Consider the following 14,457-nt stretch of genomic DNA (forward strand, 5'->3'; position numbering starts at 1 on the left):
TGCGAAGTGTCTGCAGCCATTCACGAGCTTGAGCAATGTTACTCAAAAATTCAGATACATTAAAAGGACTGAAAATTGCACTTATTTTTATCAGGCTCAAGTCTCCAGATGCACAGCTTTAAGCTTCAACTAGAGATAACACTAGTGTCCATTATGGACTAAGACTGTTTTGAATTAACCATATCACAATCTTCTACATGTCATGCACACATCACAATCTTCTACATGCAAACCACATGAAGTTCAACAAGGCCAAGTGAAAGGTCCTGCATGTGGGTCAGGGCAATCCCAAGCACAAATACAGGCTGGGCAGAGAATGGATTGAAAGCAGCCCTGAGGAGAAGGACTTGGGGGTGATGGTTGAGGAGAAGCTCAACATGAGCTGGCAATGTGTGCTTGCAGCCCAGAAAGCCAACTGTATCCTGGGCTGCATCAAAAGCAGCATGACCAGCAGGTCGAGGGAGGTGATTCTGCCCCTCTACTCTGCTGTCGTGAGACCCTACCTGCAGCACTGTGTCCAGCTCTGGGGCCCCCAGCACAAGGAGGACATGGAGCTGTTGGAGCAAGTCCAGAGGAGGGCCATGAAGATGATCAGAGGGCTGGAGCACCTCTCCTATGAAGACAGGCTGAGAGACTTGGAGTTGTTCAGCCTGGAGAAGAGAAGGCTCTGGGGAGACCTTATAGCAGCCTTCCAGTACCTGAAGGGGGCCTACAGAAAAGCTGGAAAGGGACTTTTTACAAGTGCATGTAGTGATAGGACAAGGGGGAATGGTTTTAAACTGAAAGAGGGTAGATTTAGATTAGATCTCAGAAGAAATTCTTTACTGTGAGGGTGGTGAGACACTGGCACAGGCTGCCCAGAGAAGCTGTGGATGGCCCCTTCCTGGAAGCGTTCAAGGCCAGGTTGGATTGGGTTTTGAGCAACCTGGTCTAGTGGAAGGTGTCCGTGCCCATGGCAGGGGGGGCTGGAATTAGAGGATCTTTAAGGTCCCTTCCAACCCAAACATTCTACGTTTCTATGATTTTTGTCATTTCCACCAGAACATCTCTGGCATTACACTACAGATTTTTCCATAAGACTGAATTTCTACACTTTCTACCAACTTAAAAAATAAATACTTCTCCATCATCATCCAGGAAATAGTGATTTCTTTGGAAGATATAAGGATATAAGGATGATGAACATGAAAAATTACATTTTTTAACACTGTAGAACTGCAAGAACCAACTAGACAGAATGACAAAAAGAATGAATAGTATATGTGTTTTTTATTAAGCACTATTACTGATGTGTCAAATTTATTACTTCACAACTTTTCTAATAAGCTTAAGCCATAGATATGTATTCAAGCTACATTCAAAGAGATTTTTTTGAAAGAAAATATTTATCCAGAGAAAAGCCTTTGTATTAGTCTATCAGTCTCAAGTAGATTTTTACTGAAAAGGTTTTTCAGAGCTGAAATTGAACTTTCTGATCTGCTCTGCCCAACTCACAGCAGACAAACAGGATTTAAGTAAAAAAATTAAACTATATATTTGGAAGCAGAATTTCCTTGATTTCTCTTCTTTGAGCTGTTCCACTTTGAATAAATAATCAAATATTTGTGGCTAGAATGCACAAAAAAGAGAGAGACTTGGCAGCCTCTAGTTCTGCAGACAAGGCTCTCATATGGCAGACCGAGGTTCAAGACCTTGCTCTGAATGAAGGAAAGGAGCAATTTGAGCTCAAGTCTTCCACACGAGGGTCAGCACCTTAGCCACTGGCTATTTTTGTGATTCGGAAGAGCAAGGCTCTGTTTTTTTGTATGATATATGAAAAGGTTTAATTTCATCCCTATGTTGAATAGAACGTACTTTTAAAAACAGTATTCAACACAGCTTTGATTAAAACCTCAAATACTACATTATCACTTGCATGCAGTAAGAATTATATATTTTGGATCATGCTTTTTTATTTTATTTTTTTTTAATAAGAGTACCTGTAGAATTGAGCTGCACTTTAGTTATGTTCAGCTTTGCACATGCTACATTTAAGTACAATATAAGTTTTGCTTTAAGCATACAGACTTTGACTGTGTATGGCTGGCACTGACTACTGTTTTGTTGTAGGAGAGTTAAGATTTACCAACGGATCTTACCAGTTCATTACTTGCACAGAAAAATCTATAAACAGAAGAAAGCATTAGACAGCAACTCAAATGTCCTGCTTCTGCTGATTATTCTAATACTGACTTACTCTATAATGCTAGACAAGTAGTTTTGACTCTCTCTTTATTTCAGGCTTCCTCTATCGATGTCTATACGGAAATCTCTACATGTCTCAATATCTCATTCAGAACACTTCACTCAGATTCTAATACTGGTAGGAGCTTCAAAGCCTACTGATATACTAACAATAAAATTGCATTATAATCAACAAATACCCATTACAATTTATTTAAAATATGGTAAAATATTATGTTTTCAGTTTACAAAGGAGTTTGATCTGTGAATCTTTAGCAAAGATGACTTCTCAAGAACCACTTGAAGAAAAGACTAACAAGAAAATATACTTTAGAAATACTAAATATTCCCAATACATTCATATTTCAGTTATACAATGAGTGTGTTTCTTAAACTTTGAAAGTAACATTTAAAACCCACACATTTTACATTTGCAGCTTACCTGTGAGATACAGCTCCCCAGGCACCATGCTTGTTTGTTAGTATGTTGAGTATCTTCTGTTTCAGCTGATTGGCTGTAACATGATCTCGATGCTTAGCAGCACTGATAAGATGATCACACATCTTCTCCTCCTCTCTTCTGTCAGCAGCATACTGAGCACACTGCGACTAGGAATGAAAGTACATCTACTTTATAAAAGACAGGCTATTTAGAATCACCTTAAAATGATTATTTACTAAAACTCTTTAAATATGACAAGAATGTATTAAAATACTTTTAAGAGGAATAGGACACACCATCCAATTGAGATGGTTCTACTACTATATATTATCCATGAAAAAGCTCTCAGAACATGTAAAAATTGAAATCACAGAATCACAGAATGTTAGGGATTGGAAGGGACCTCGAAAGATCATCTAGTCCAATCCCCCTGCCGGAGCAGGATTACCTAGACCATATCACACAGGAACGCGTCCAGGCGGGTTTTGAATGTCTCCAGAGAAGGAGACTCCACAACCTCTCTGGGCAGCCTGTTCCAGTGTTCGGTCACCCTCACTGTAAAGAAGTTTTTCCTCATATTTATGTGGAACCTCCTGTGTTCCAGCTTGCACCCATTGCCCCTTGTCCTGTCAAGGGATGTCACTGAGAAGAGCCTGGCTCCATCCTCATGACACTTGCCCTTTACATATTTATAAACATTAATGAGGTCACCCCTCAGTCTCCTCTTCTCTAAGCTAAAGAGACCCAGCTCCCTCAGCCTCTCCTCATAAGGGAGATGTTCCACCCCCTCAATCATCTTCGTGGCTCTGCGCTGGACTCTCTCTAGCAGTTCCCTGTCCTTCTTGAACTGAGGGGCCCAGAACTGGACACAATATTCCAGATGCAGCCTCACCAGGGCAGAGTAGAGGGGGAGGAGAACCTCTCTTGACCTGCTAACCACACCCCTTCTAATACACCCCAGGATGCCATTGGCCTTCTTGGCCACAAGGGCACACTGCTGGCTCATGGTCATCCTGCTGTCCACTAGGACCCCCAGGTCCCTTTCCCCTACGCTGCTCTCCAACAGGTCTGCCCCCAACTTGTACTGGTACATGGCGTTGTTCTTGCCCAGATGCAGGACTCTACACTTGCCCTTGTTATATTTCATTAAATTTCTCCCCGCCCAACTCTCCAGCCTGTCCAGGTCTCTCTGAATGGCTGCGCAGCCTTCCGGTGTGTCAGCCACTCCTCCCAGTTTGGTGTCATCAGCGAACTTGCTGACAGTGCACTCTATTCCCTCATCCAAGTCATTAATGAATATATTGAATAGTACTGGTCCCAGGACCGACCCTTGAGGGACTCTGCTAGACACAGGCCTCCAGCTGGACTCTGTCCCATTGACCACCACTCTCTGGCTTCTTTCCTTCAGCCAGTTCACAATCCACCTCACTACCCGATCATCCAGACCACACTTCCTCAGTTTAGCTGCGAGGATGCTGTGTGAGACCGTGTCAAACGCTTTACTGAAATCGAGATAGACCACATCCACAGCTTTACTATCATCTATCCACCGGGTTATGTCCTCATAAAAGGCTATCAAGTTGGTTGAGCATGACTTCCCGTTGGTGAAGCCATGTTGACTGCCCCTAATGATCCCCCTATCCTTGATGTGCCTAGAGACAGCACCAAGAACAAGTTGTTCCATCACCTTTCCGGGGATGGAGGTGAGGCTGACCGGTCTATAGTTACCCGGGTCCTCCTTCTTGCCCTTTTTGAAGACTGGAGTGACATTCGCTTTTCTCCAGTCCTCAGGCACCTCTCCCGTTGCCCACGACTTAGTAAAGATGATGGAGAGTGGCCTAGCAATGACTTCCAAATATCAAGGGCAAAGACAACAGAACTGCAATTAAAAACATTTAGCTATACATCTCTGCCTGTATATGTGTGACCATGGATATGCCTTAAAAGTTGGTCTTTATTTATAAAAGTTGCATGTGTTCTCAGGTATAAAATACAGGTATAACATACATAGCATAATATAGAGGAAAAAATGATGTACATTGTTCTTGATTTTTAAATTGCAATAAAACCTACCACTAAAAGCCATTTGATAATTTTATTATTACAGATGCTAAAGAGAAACTCCTTTAACTATGAAATTAAGCAGTATATTTTATATCACGACATGAAAAATTTTCATAATGTACCACCACTTCTAAAAAAACCCTAATGGTTAAAAAATCGCTCATCTTTTAAACTGAAAAAGATCTAATGTTTCAATCATGTTTTGTTTAAGAGATAACTACCTCTAAAATAAACGCTGTGGTTATTGGCCTTCCTGCAAATTTGCATTTAAAACTGTCAAAACCCTATAGTGTATTTTAGTTTTGATAAATTCTTTCTTTATGTACAATAAGCACAATATAATTTTTCCATTTCTCTTCTCAAAATCATGTTAAGGTCAAATTTCATTTCTCCTCCTAGTAAAGATCCTTTCAAAATGTCTAAACAAAGCAAATGTAGCCATACTAATTAAAATAAATCCATTATAAGTGTTATTTTCTAGGTATAGATTACAAAGGCTAGATTATTCTCAAAACAGCTAATTTTAAAATCACCTTTTAAGAGTCATTTTTGCATGCACAGTTATTGTGCGCCATTTTAGATCGTTCAACCAACACTCAGTGCTGTAACACAGTGCTGAATAGAAACCTATTTTCTAGTATTCAAAAGAGCAATTAAAATTAAGTTAACCACATACTAAATTGTAGTTTATTCTTCATATTTCTGCACAGAACCTTTTTAATACAGATCACATTAGCATTCAGTAAGATTTTAACAGTGGTCCACTGTGTTACAGCCATTATTTCAAGTAACCTAGCTGGAAAAGAACAATCATTACATTAATTCATAAAGGGTTAATTCATTTTTCAATTTATCTTCTTGTACAGGGAAGCACCAATTAGTACAATGATCTGCCTTAGTAATGAGGTTAATATTTCACCAGCTCATTGGACAGTAAAATTAAACTTTCATTTTTCTTCCTGAACAATTACAAAGGTTAACATAATGAAAGTTAACCGTGAAGCACTCATTCTGGGAGGAATTTCCCTGGCCCTGACTGCAACTGGATTCACAGGATAAAATTTAGATGCTGGTCCACGGCCTCCCCACTATGCAGGCGACACAGTAACGGTGCAGCTTGGGCCAAATCATTTCACCCATAATGATTCAATTAAAGTTTAAAAGGTAAAAGTAAAATAGCCACTCGCTTCTCTGACTGAGAGCAACGATTAACATGTACTAAACCCCAGAACATATACTGATACAGCTTATTAAAACAAAATGACAGATTTACAGTTATGCAACAGAAAATTACCAGAAATCTCTTTGTCCCTACTACTTTCAAGTAGGATGAATAATAAAATGCTGTTATATACCTACCATTATTAAGGACAACATATAAAACATTCTTTCAGACTTTAACCATCACCTTATTTAAGTACATCTGAGTTTCATATTTAACACAGGCTACATTTCGTAATTTTCTTTTATGACTTGCAGATTTTATCTTACTCATCTAAATTGTGTAGCTGAGGTTTTTCATGTGACAAATATTCATATATGAAAATTTTCATATATGAAAAATGTGTTGGTTTCTTTACCAGACAATAAGACTGACTTAAGGCTATTCCTTTAGGGAGTTTAGTTAATATTCTAAATCCTATTTGCTAACAGAAGTTGAAAGTTAATTGAATATTCTCATTTTGTCTAGAGTTCTGACAGATCTTATACTCCAATGTATTCTTCAAAGAGCAGATAACTCAATCTTCTATTGTCATCTTAGGTTACTGCATGATGCTCTGATAAATATCAAATGTTATTTATTGTTGAGGCAATATGAAACTTCACTCTAACACACACTTAATTGTAAATGTGATTTTATCTAAGTTCAAAATATCCAGTATATGCGTGGTAATAAAGTTGTTGCAATCCCATATGACAAATGTCTGCTATCTGCTCTGACAAAATGAAGTAAAGGTTGTGCGTATTCAAAATGACAACAGGTATCTCCGTGTCTCACACTTTTCAGCTAGGTCAAGGAGCACAAGAACTAGCACATCAAAGTGCACATTTAAGAGAGCTGTTTCAAGGAGATAAAAACCTCACCAAAACTAAGATTACTGGATCCTATTTCTAGCCATCAGGTGCTTGTTGACATTTTCTGACGGATTAATAAATTGATATAGCTATTTATTATCATCAATACTAAGTCAGTCTATCTTAACCCTAATGTTAGGTCACTTGAGCATTAAAACATGTGGAAATATATGTTTGTGCACATATACTTACATATATACAAATGTATGCAAGCACAGGCAGTCACGCTGAAATATTGTATAGAACAGCACAAAAATGTGAAAACATATTTGTTAAAGTCATGTTGAATATGAAATTTTAACTTTGCTCCATCACTTTTGCATGAAAATTATTTGAATAGGAACCCAATTAATCCCGAAGAAATAATCAAAGCCTGTTAAACCGAACATGTTTTTAGAATTGCTTTTTTGTATATTTGTATCATTTTTAAGCAATGTAATTTAAATTGTATACTGCAACACTCATTGGTGAAAAAAGCAATTGAACATTGACTCCTTTTAGGAATAAGAAATGTAGACATCAAAGAGTTATGGGAGTCAGCTGCTCTGTTACTTCTTCCAGTACTTAAAAAGAATAGACATTTTAGACAAAATCTTACTGTCAATGATTGCTAACTAGCAAGAAAGTTATGTAATATCATATTTCAATATATGAATTCTAGCAAGTAAATGTTCTAAAGTGCGACAAAAGGCAAAGTGTTCTAACAAAATTACCTTAAAATACTGTTTAAGAAAACATTTCTACTTATTTTTTGTGAAGTGACTTAAGCATATTAATTGCTTTTCTTTCTTACTGAACTCATATATACTGGTGATAAAATCTAACAAAAATAATTACTAATGTGATTTGCATTACTATTTGCAATAATCAGAAAAGTTCTTTGTGAACCTAAGGGTCTGCCATATCAGTTTAGACATTCTGATTAAGGGATTTCTTCAAGCTGTAAATGTTTTCATGAATTTCAGTGAGGAGATGAGAAATTAAACCCATTCCTTGTGTTTGACATTTATCAAAGCTATTAAAAACTAGTTTTGAAATGCCTTCAATGTAAATTTCTTTCTTGGAAGAAAAGAAATCTTTATTGTATGGGGTTACAGTCTAGGTGACAACTGAGTGAAAACAGAGAAGCAGAAATGTACCACTCTCAGGCTTACCTCAAACTCAGCATGCTTGTGGACATCTTCAGCTCTTTGTCGGTTCAAAATAAATTCTGCTTCATTTGCGACACGCACTATATGGTCTTTCATTGCATGACATAATAATCTAAAATAACAAAAAATCAAAATCAACCTTTGTATTTGATGTGCTTGAAATAAGCTATTTCAGCAGATTTACTTAAAAGGAAAAAATTAAAATTAATGAAACTACTGTAATGCAATTGCCAAATTAGTTGATATGAAAAATTTAACTTTAGCCAAAATTTTCTGCATTTGTGAAAGCATGAACAAATCATGTTATATGGAAAAAGCTTGCTATTTATTATTAAAGGGAAAAGTTATTTATTGAAGTATTATATTTTGAGTATGGTTTTAACAGCAGTCTCAATATGAATACTACACTATCACTAAAAAATCTAGACAACTGCTTAAATTCTTATTGATACCATTATATCATTAAATATAAATATTCCAATTTCATAGTCTTAAAAAAATGTGAGATTACTGAAGATTTAAAATTCTATTAAAATTGCAAAATAATATAAATATCTCTCATAAGTTTTTCAAACACTGGAGTGAAACGTGCATTGTTTCCAAGTTTTTATGGCATCAGAACTAGACAAATCTTACTTAAAAAGAAGGAAAAAATACATTAAGATTGGACTGAGACTGAGGATGTTAATCAGGCACCTTAAATTAAGAGTCTTGTAAAGACCACCAAACACCATGAGGTGCATAATAAAGTTGCAGCATAAACAACACTGTGTTGTTAATAATGCTGATATCTTATTGAGCAGGGAAGAACGGAAGCAACTGCTTTCTTGTCCCTACAGTCCATATCTAAGGCTGCCCATTCTATTAAAAATTGCTTTGCTCTTCTTATCAGCAGGGAGGAAATATCTTTCAGTATGCAAAGATCTGAGAGGTCTGTTTAGGATCAGGAAGAACTATTTCTTTTTGTGCCAAATTGGCACACGGTCTTGGATTTTCCTTCTTCCAGCATCAGGGAAAACCATTTAATTTCAGAGATTCTTATATCAAGAATGTGAAATTTCTAGCAATTCACCCTAAGGTTGGTGTCTGGTGCTTAGAAGCACCACAAATGAAAGTCATGATTATTAGAAATGAAAACCATGATTACTACACCTTACACCTATAAGATGGAAAGATCTGAACTCTATTCTTGCCTCCTTTGGTGTGTTCTACATCTGTGAGGAAGGAAATTACTTACCCTGAGCATTAGCTAGTGTGGCATAGGAAGACATAAATGTTGCGGCCTCTCTTTACAGATAAAGACAAACAAGCTTGGATCAAGGTTTCATAGTGAATATTCATGCTTTTAATAAGCCTTTTTATTATATCTAAACTTTTGCTGTTCTTGAAAGCAAAAAGTTTTTGGCAAACTATAAACTGAAAGACTAAAGTCGCCTCCATTGTAGTCTTCACAATTTAGCTTTATTTTTTAATCTACCCTGCTGGAAGATATGCGTTAGCATTTTATTACTGTTAAGTGTTCAGATTTCCATTGTTAAGAGGTAAGTGTAGAACTGCCCTCAGATATGGATTAGGAGTGAGCATTCATGCCTTTAACAAGCTTCTCTAAAATGAGAAAATACTAGAAGTGAGTGTTAACATCTCCAATCGAATTTTGCATCTCAGGTCTTCCTGAACTTTTCCATAGGACATTAATGACCTGGAAGCAACTATCTAGGATTTCAAAACTGACCACACAGATTTCAAGTGTCTATTCGCTGTACATCCCTTCCTGAATGAATTAACTATTGCATAAATGGAGCACAGTGCAAATTCAGTATCTTTGACTCAGCTGTGGTCCAGATCAGATTTCTAGTTCCAAATGGCTTTAGGAGAAATCAATAGGTTTCTTAGACACTCCCTGCCACCAAGAATTTGGTGAGAAAAGATTGAGACTAAGTTCCATCCACTGGGTTTATTATTTGGGACATCTGGGCATAGTTTTTATACTGCAAAAACCAGTCTAAGCTGCCTCTGTTCATGAGCAATGATAAATACATACCATCTTGGATGGGACACCTCGCATGACTGGAATGTGGTCATGGATGGCTATGTCCTGTTCAGGAAAGACAGGCCACTAAGGAGAGGTGGTGGAGTTGCTCTTTATGTGAGTGAGCAGCTAGAATGTATTGAGTTCTGTCCAGGGGCGGATCAGGAGCGAGCTGAGAGTTTGTGGGTGCGAATTAAGGGGCAGGCTGGCAGGGGTGATACTCTTGTGGGTGTCTATTACAGGCCACCGGATCAGGATGAGGAGGGTGATGAGGCCTTCTACAGGCAGCTGAGAGCAGTCTCACAGTTAACAGGGCCTGGTTGTTGTGGGGGATTTCAGCTACCCTGATATTTGCTGGGAGGCCTACTCAGCCAGCCATCCTCAGTCCAGGAGGTTCCTCCAGTGCATTGACGATAACTTTCTGATGCAAATGGTGGATGAGCCAACTAGGAGAGGAGCGCTACTGGATCTTATCCTCACTAACAAGGAGGGTCTGGTTGAAGAGGTGAAGGTTGAGGGCAGCCTTGGTTGTAGTGACCATGAGATGGTAGAGTTCAGGATCTCATGTGGCAGGAACAGAATAGCTAGCAGAATTACAACCCTGGACTTCAGGAGGGCCAACTTTGGCCTTTTCAAGCAATTGCTAGGGGAAATCCCATGGGACAGGGTACTAGAAGGTAAGGGGGCTCAAGATAGTTGGTTAGCATTCAAGTACTGCTTCTTCCGAGCTCAAGATCAGAGCATCCCAGCAGGTAGGAAGTCAAGGAAGGGTACCAGGAGACCTGCATGGTTGAACAGGGAACTGCTGGGCAAACTCAAGTGGAAGAAGAGGGTGTACAGATCATGGAAGGAGGGGCTGGCCACTTGGGAGGAATATAAGTCTGTTGTCAGAGGATGTAGGGAGGCAACTAGGAAAGCTAAGGCCTCCTTGGAATTAAACCTTGCAAGAGAGGTCAAGGACAACAGAAAGGGCTTCTTCAAATACATTGCAGGTAAAACCAACACTAGAGGCAATGTAGGCCCACTGATGAATGAGGTGGGGGCCCTGGAGACAGAGGATAAAAAGAAGGCGGAGTTACTGAATGCCTTCTTTTCCTCTGTCTATACTGCTGGAGGCTGTCCTGAGGAGCCCCGGACCCCTGAGGCCTCAGAAGAAGTCAGGATAGAGGAGAAATCTGTCTTGGTAGATGAGGGCTGGGTCAGGGACCAGTTAAGCAATCTGGACGTCCATAAATCCATGGGCCCTGATGGGATGCACCCGTGGGTGCTGAGGGAGCTGGCGGAAGTCATTGCTAGGCCACTCTCCATCATCTTTGCTAAGTCGTGGGCAACGGGAGAGGTGCCTGAGGACTGGAGAAAAGCGAATGTCACTCCAGTCTTCAAAAAGGGCAAGAAGGAGGACCCGGGTAACTATAGACCGGTCAGCCTCACCTCCATCCCCGGAAAGGTGATGGAACAACTTGTTCTTGGTGCTGTCTCTAGACACATCAAGGATAGGGGGATCATTAGGGGCAGTCAACATGGCTTCACCAACGGGAAGTCATGCTTAACCAACTTGATAGCCTTTTATGAGGACGTAACCCGGTGGATAGATGATGGTAAAGCTGTGGATGTGGTCTATCTCGATTTCAGTAAAGCGTTTGACACGGTCTCACACAGCATCCTCGCAGCTAAACTGAGGAAGTGTGGTCTGGATGATCGGGTAGTGAGGTGGATTGTGAACTGGCTGAAGGAAAGAAGCCAGAGAGTGGTGGTCAATGGGACTGAGTCCAGTTGGAGGCCTGTGTCTAGCAGAGTCCCGCAAGGGTCGGTTCTGGGACCAGTTCTATTCAATATATTCATTAATGACTTGGATGAGGGAATAGAGTGCACTGTCAGCAAGTTCGGAAGGCTGCGCAGCCATTCAGAGGGACCTGGACAGGCTGGAGAGTTGGGCGGGGAGAAATTTAATGAAATATAACAAGGGCAAGTGTAGAGTCCTGCATCTGGGCAAGAACAACGCCATGTACCAGTACAAGTTGGGGGCAGACCTGTTGGAGAGCAGCGTAGGGGAAAGGGACCTGGGGGTCCTAGTGGACAGCAGGATGACCATGAGCCAGCAGTGTGCCCTTGTGGCCAAGAAGGCCAATGGCATCCTGGGGTGTATTAGAAGGGGTGTGGTTAGCAGGTCAAGAGAGGTTCTCCTCCCCCTCTACTCTGCCCTGGTGAGGCTGCATCTGGAATATTGTGTCCAGTTCTGGGCCCCTCAGTTCAAGAAGGACAGGGAACTGCTAGAGAGAGTCCAGCGCAGAGCCACGAAGATGATTGAGGGGGTGGAACATCTCCCTTATGAGGAGAGGCTGAGGGAGCTGGGTCTCTTTAGCTTAGAGAAGAGGAGACTGAGGGGTGACCTCATTAATGTTTATAAATATGTAAAGGGCAAGTGTCATGAGGATGGAGCCAGGCTCTTCTCAGTGACATCCCTTGACAGGACAAGGGCCAATGGGTGCAAGCTGGAACACAGGAGGTTCCACTTAAATATGAGGAAAAACTTCTTTACGGTGAGGGTGACCGAACACTGGAACAGGCTGCCCAGAGAGGTTGTGGAGTCTCCTTCTCTGGAGACATTCAAAACCCGCCTGGACGCGTTCCTGTGTGATATGGTCTAGGTAATCCTGCTCCGGCAGGGGGATTGGACTAGATGATCTTTCGAGGTCCCTTCCAATCCCTAGCATTCTGTGATTCTGCGATCTTCATCTTAGACTTATTTATCTGTAGTAAGAAGTGTTCACATTCTCTGTGCCCATTTATGCACTAAAACACCTACAAGGGACTTCAAATGGATTCCCAGAGAATGCTAATTTCCACATGTTATAAATAAATCTCTTGCCAGTACTCAGGGAGAAGATATTAAAAAAATAATAAAAAAAAAGGATCTGTCGACACTAGTCTCTGGCTGCTTTTACAGAAAATGAAAACTTTTATAGACATGCAGCAAAGGATTCAAATCAGCTGGCTGAAACTGCTGGTGACCCCAGCTGTACCTCCCACCCCTCTAATGGACCTTTCTGCTCCAGACACTGAGAGACCTGATGCATTTGGGAACAACTTCAGAGTTGCTGCAGCTTTTGGACAGCACGTTGGGCAAACTAAGCCAGATTTCAGGTAACCCTGAAATGCCACAGGTCCTCAGGGTCCAAAGTCAAGGGGATGACAAATAAGAGGTGACCAGGGAACATGCCTGAGCACTGGGCCCTGACTGCCTACAGCACTCAAATCATTAGCTTGGCCCCCACTCATTTTTTGATTCACTGTAACTTCCCTCCAGAAAATGTATAGGCATAGTCTGAGGGACAGTTCACTGGAGGCGCATCGATGAGACTGAATCAACTTAAACTCTCTCTAGTGCTACCCAAGAATGTTCTGCAGGTCTTTTCACACCATACCCCAGCACACATAGAACACATCATTCTAGTGGGTAGCCCTCATGTTATTCCAAACAATCTGAACTAAACAGACAAAATAGTAATGATATCTTAAGGTGAAACAGGAACCATACAGGCTTCAGAGAAGAGCTGGACTAAGTGCTGTGTAGGAAGAATGAAGACACTCTGCTCTAGCAGGTGCTAACCTTAAGCAGTATGAACACAGGCCAGTCCAGGCTATTTGGTTTTATTTAAAACTATAGAAATACCTGCTTCTCTTCCCTTCTGTTTGTTGTCAAAAGCCTTATCTATGGAATATCAATATTATTTCAACTGTGTTTAGCCAGTTGTTTCATGCACTCTCATGTCTCTATCACTGATTGCAATTTCTTCAAGAAAAAGACAAAAAATTGTTTGTATGGTGGTCAGCACATTGGGATTATGACAAAAGTGAGGCCACAGCCTATCAACACTATATAATCATTTAATAATATTGTATCAGTGTGTGCTAATAAGGGACGTATTGTGATTCACTTACCTTACATGCTTGTATGCACTAAGTTAGAACTTTGACCACTAGGTAAACTATGCTTTTGCATCTAGAAGACCATTAAGAATTACACTAGTCTTAAAATCATTTGCCAGAAAGACAGACTTTTGAAAAAGAGAAGGGTTAAAATCCAGGCCATCATTTAGAAATCTTGCATGACTCCAAAAGAAGCCTTGGCCTGGATGTTTTGATTTGTAAGTGCAAGAATGTAGGGCAGAAAACAGAAGTATAGTAAGTTAAAGCAGTTAAATGTGTCAGCTTTGAAAGAAAAGGTAGCTACTACAAGGTCAAGGAAGCAATGCCTTACAGAGTTTTTTGCAAAGGAATTTGCTTATGTGCTTCTGTACTTGTTCAAGGAAACTTGTTACTTTTTGAAATATAAAAACACTACTTAAAAATAATTTTTTGGTACTGATTTTTACTTCTAACAGGGAGTTATTCTGTATTCTCAAGCTATATTTCTACTAAGCAAAAGATGGCAAAAGTTTTATTACTGTTATATCTGGATTAAATCATAG

General features: G+C 40.0%; 1 protein-coding gene across 2 annotated transcripts in view; it reads right to left on the bottom strand.

The window, feature by feature from the left end:
• Positions 1-14,457, bottom strand: part of NBEA (neurobeachin) — a 560,398-nt gene that overhangs the window by 252,062 nt on the left and 293,879 nt on the right. For both annotated transcript variants that reach the window (XM_068419495.1, XM_068419505.1), the window contains exons 37-38: positions 7,960-8,068; positions 2,666-2,832 (exon numbers count right to left, since the gene is read on the bottom strand). In XM_068419495.1, coding sequence (XP_068275596.1) covers positions 2,666-2,832; positions 7,960-8,068 — 276 coding nt within the window. The remainder of the gene's footprint in view (positions 1-2,665; positions 2,833-7,959; positions 8,069-14,457) is intronic.

The sequence above is a fragment of the Nyctibius grandis genome, chromosome 2 (genome assembly GCF_013368605.1).
Source record: "Nyctibius grandis isolate bNycGra1 chromosome 2, bNycGra1.pri, whole genome shotgun sequence".
NCBI classification, from domain to species: Eukaryota; Metazoa; Chordata; class Aves; order Nyctibiiformes; family Nyctibiidae; genus Nyctibius; species Nyctibius grandis.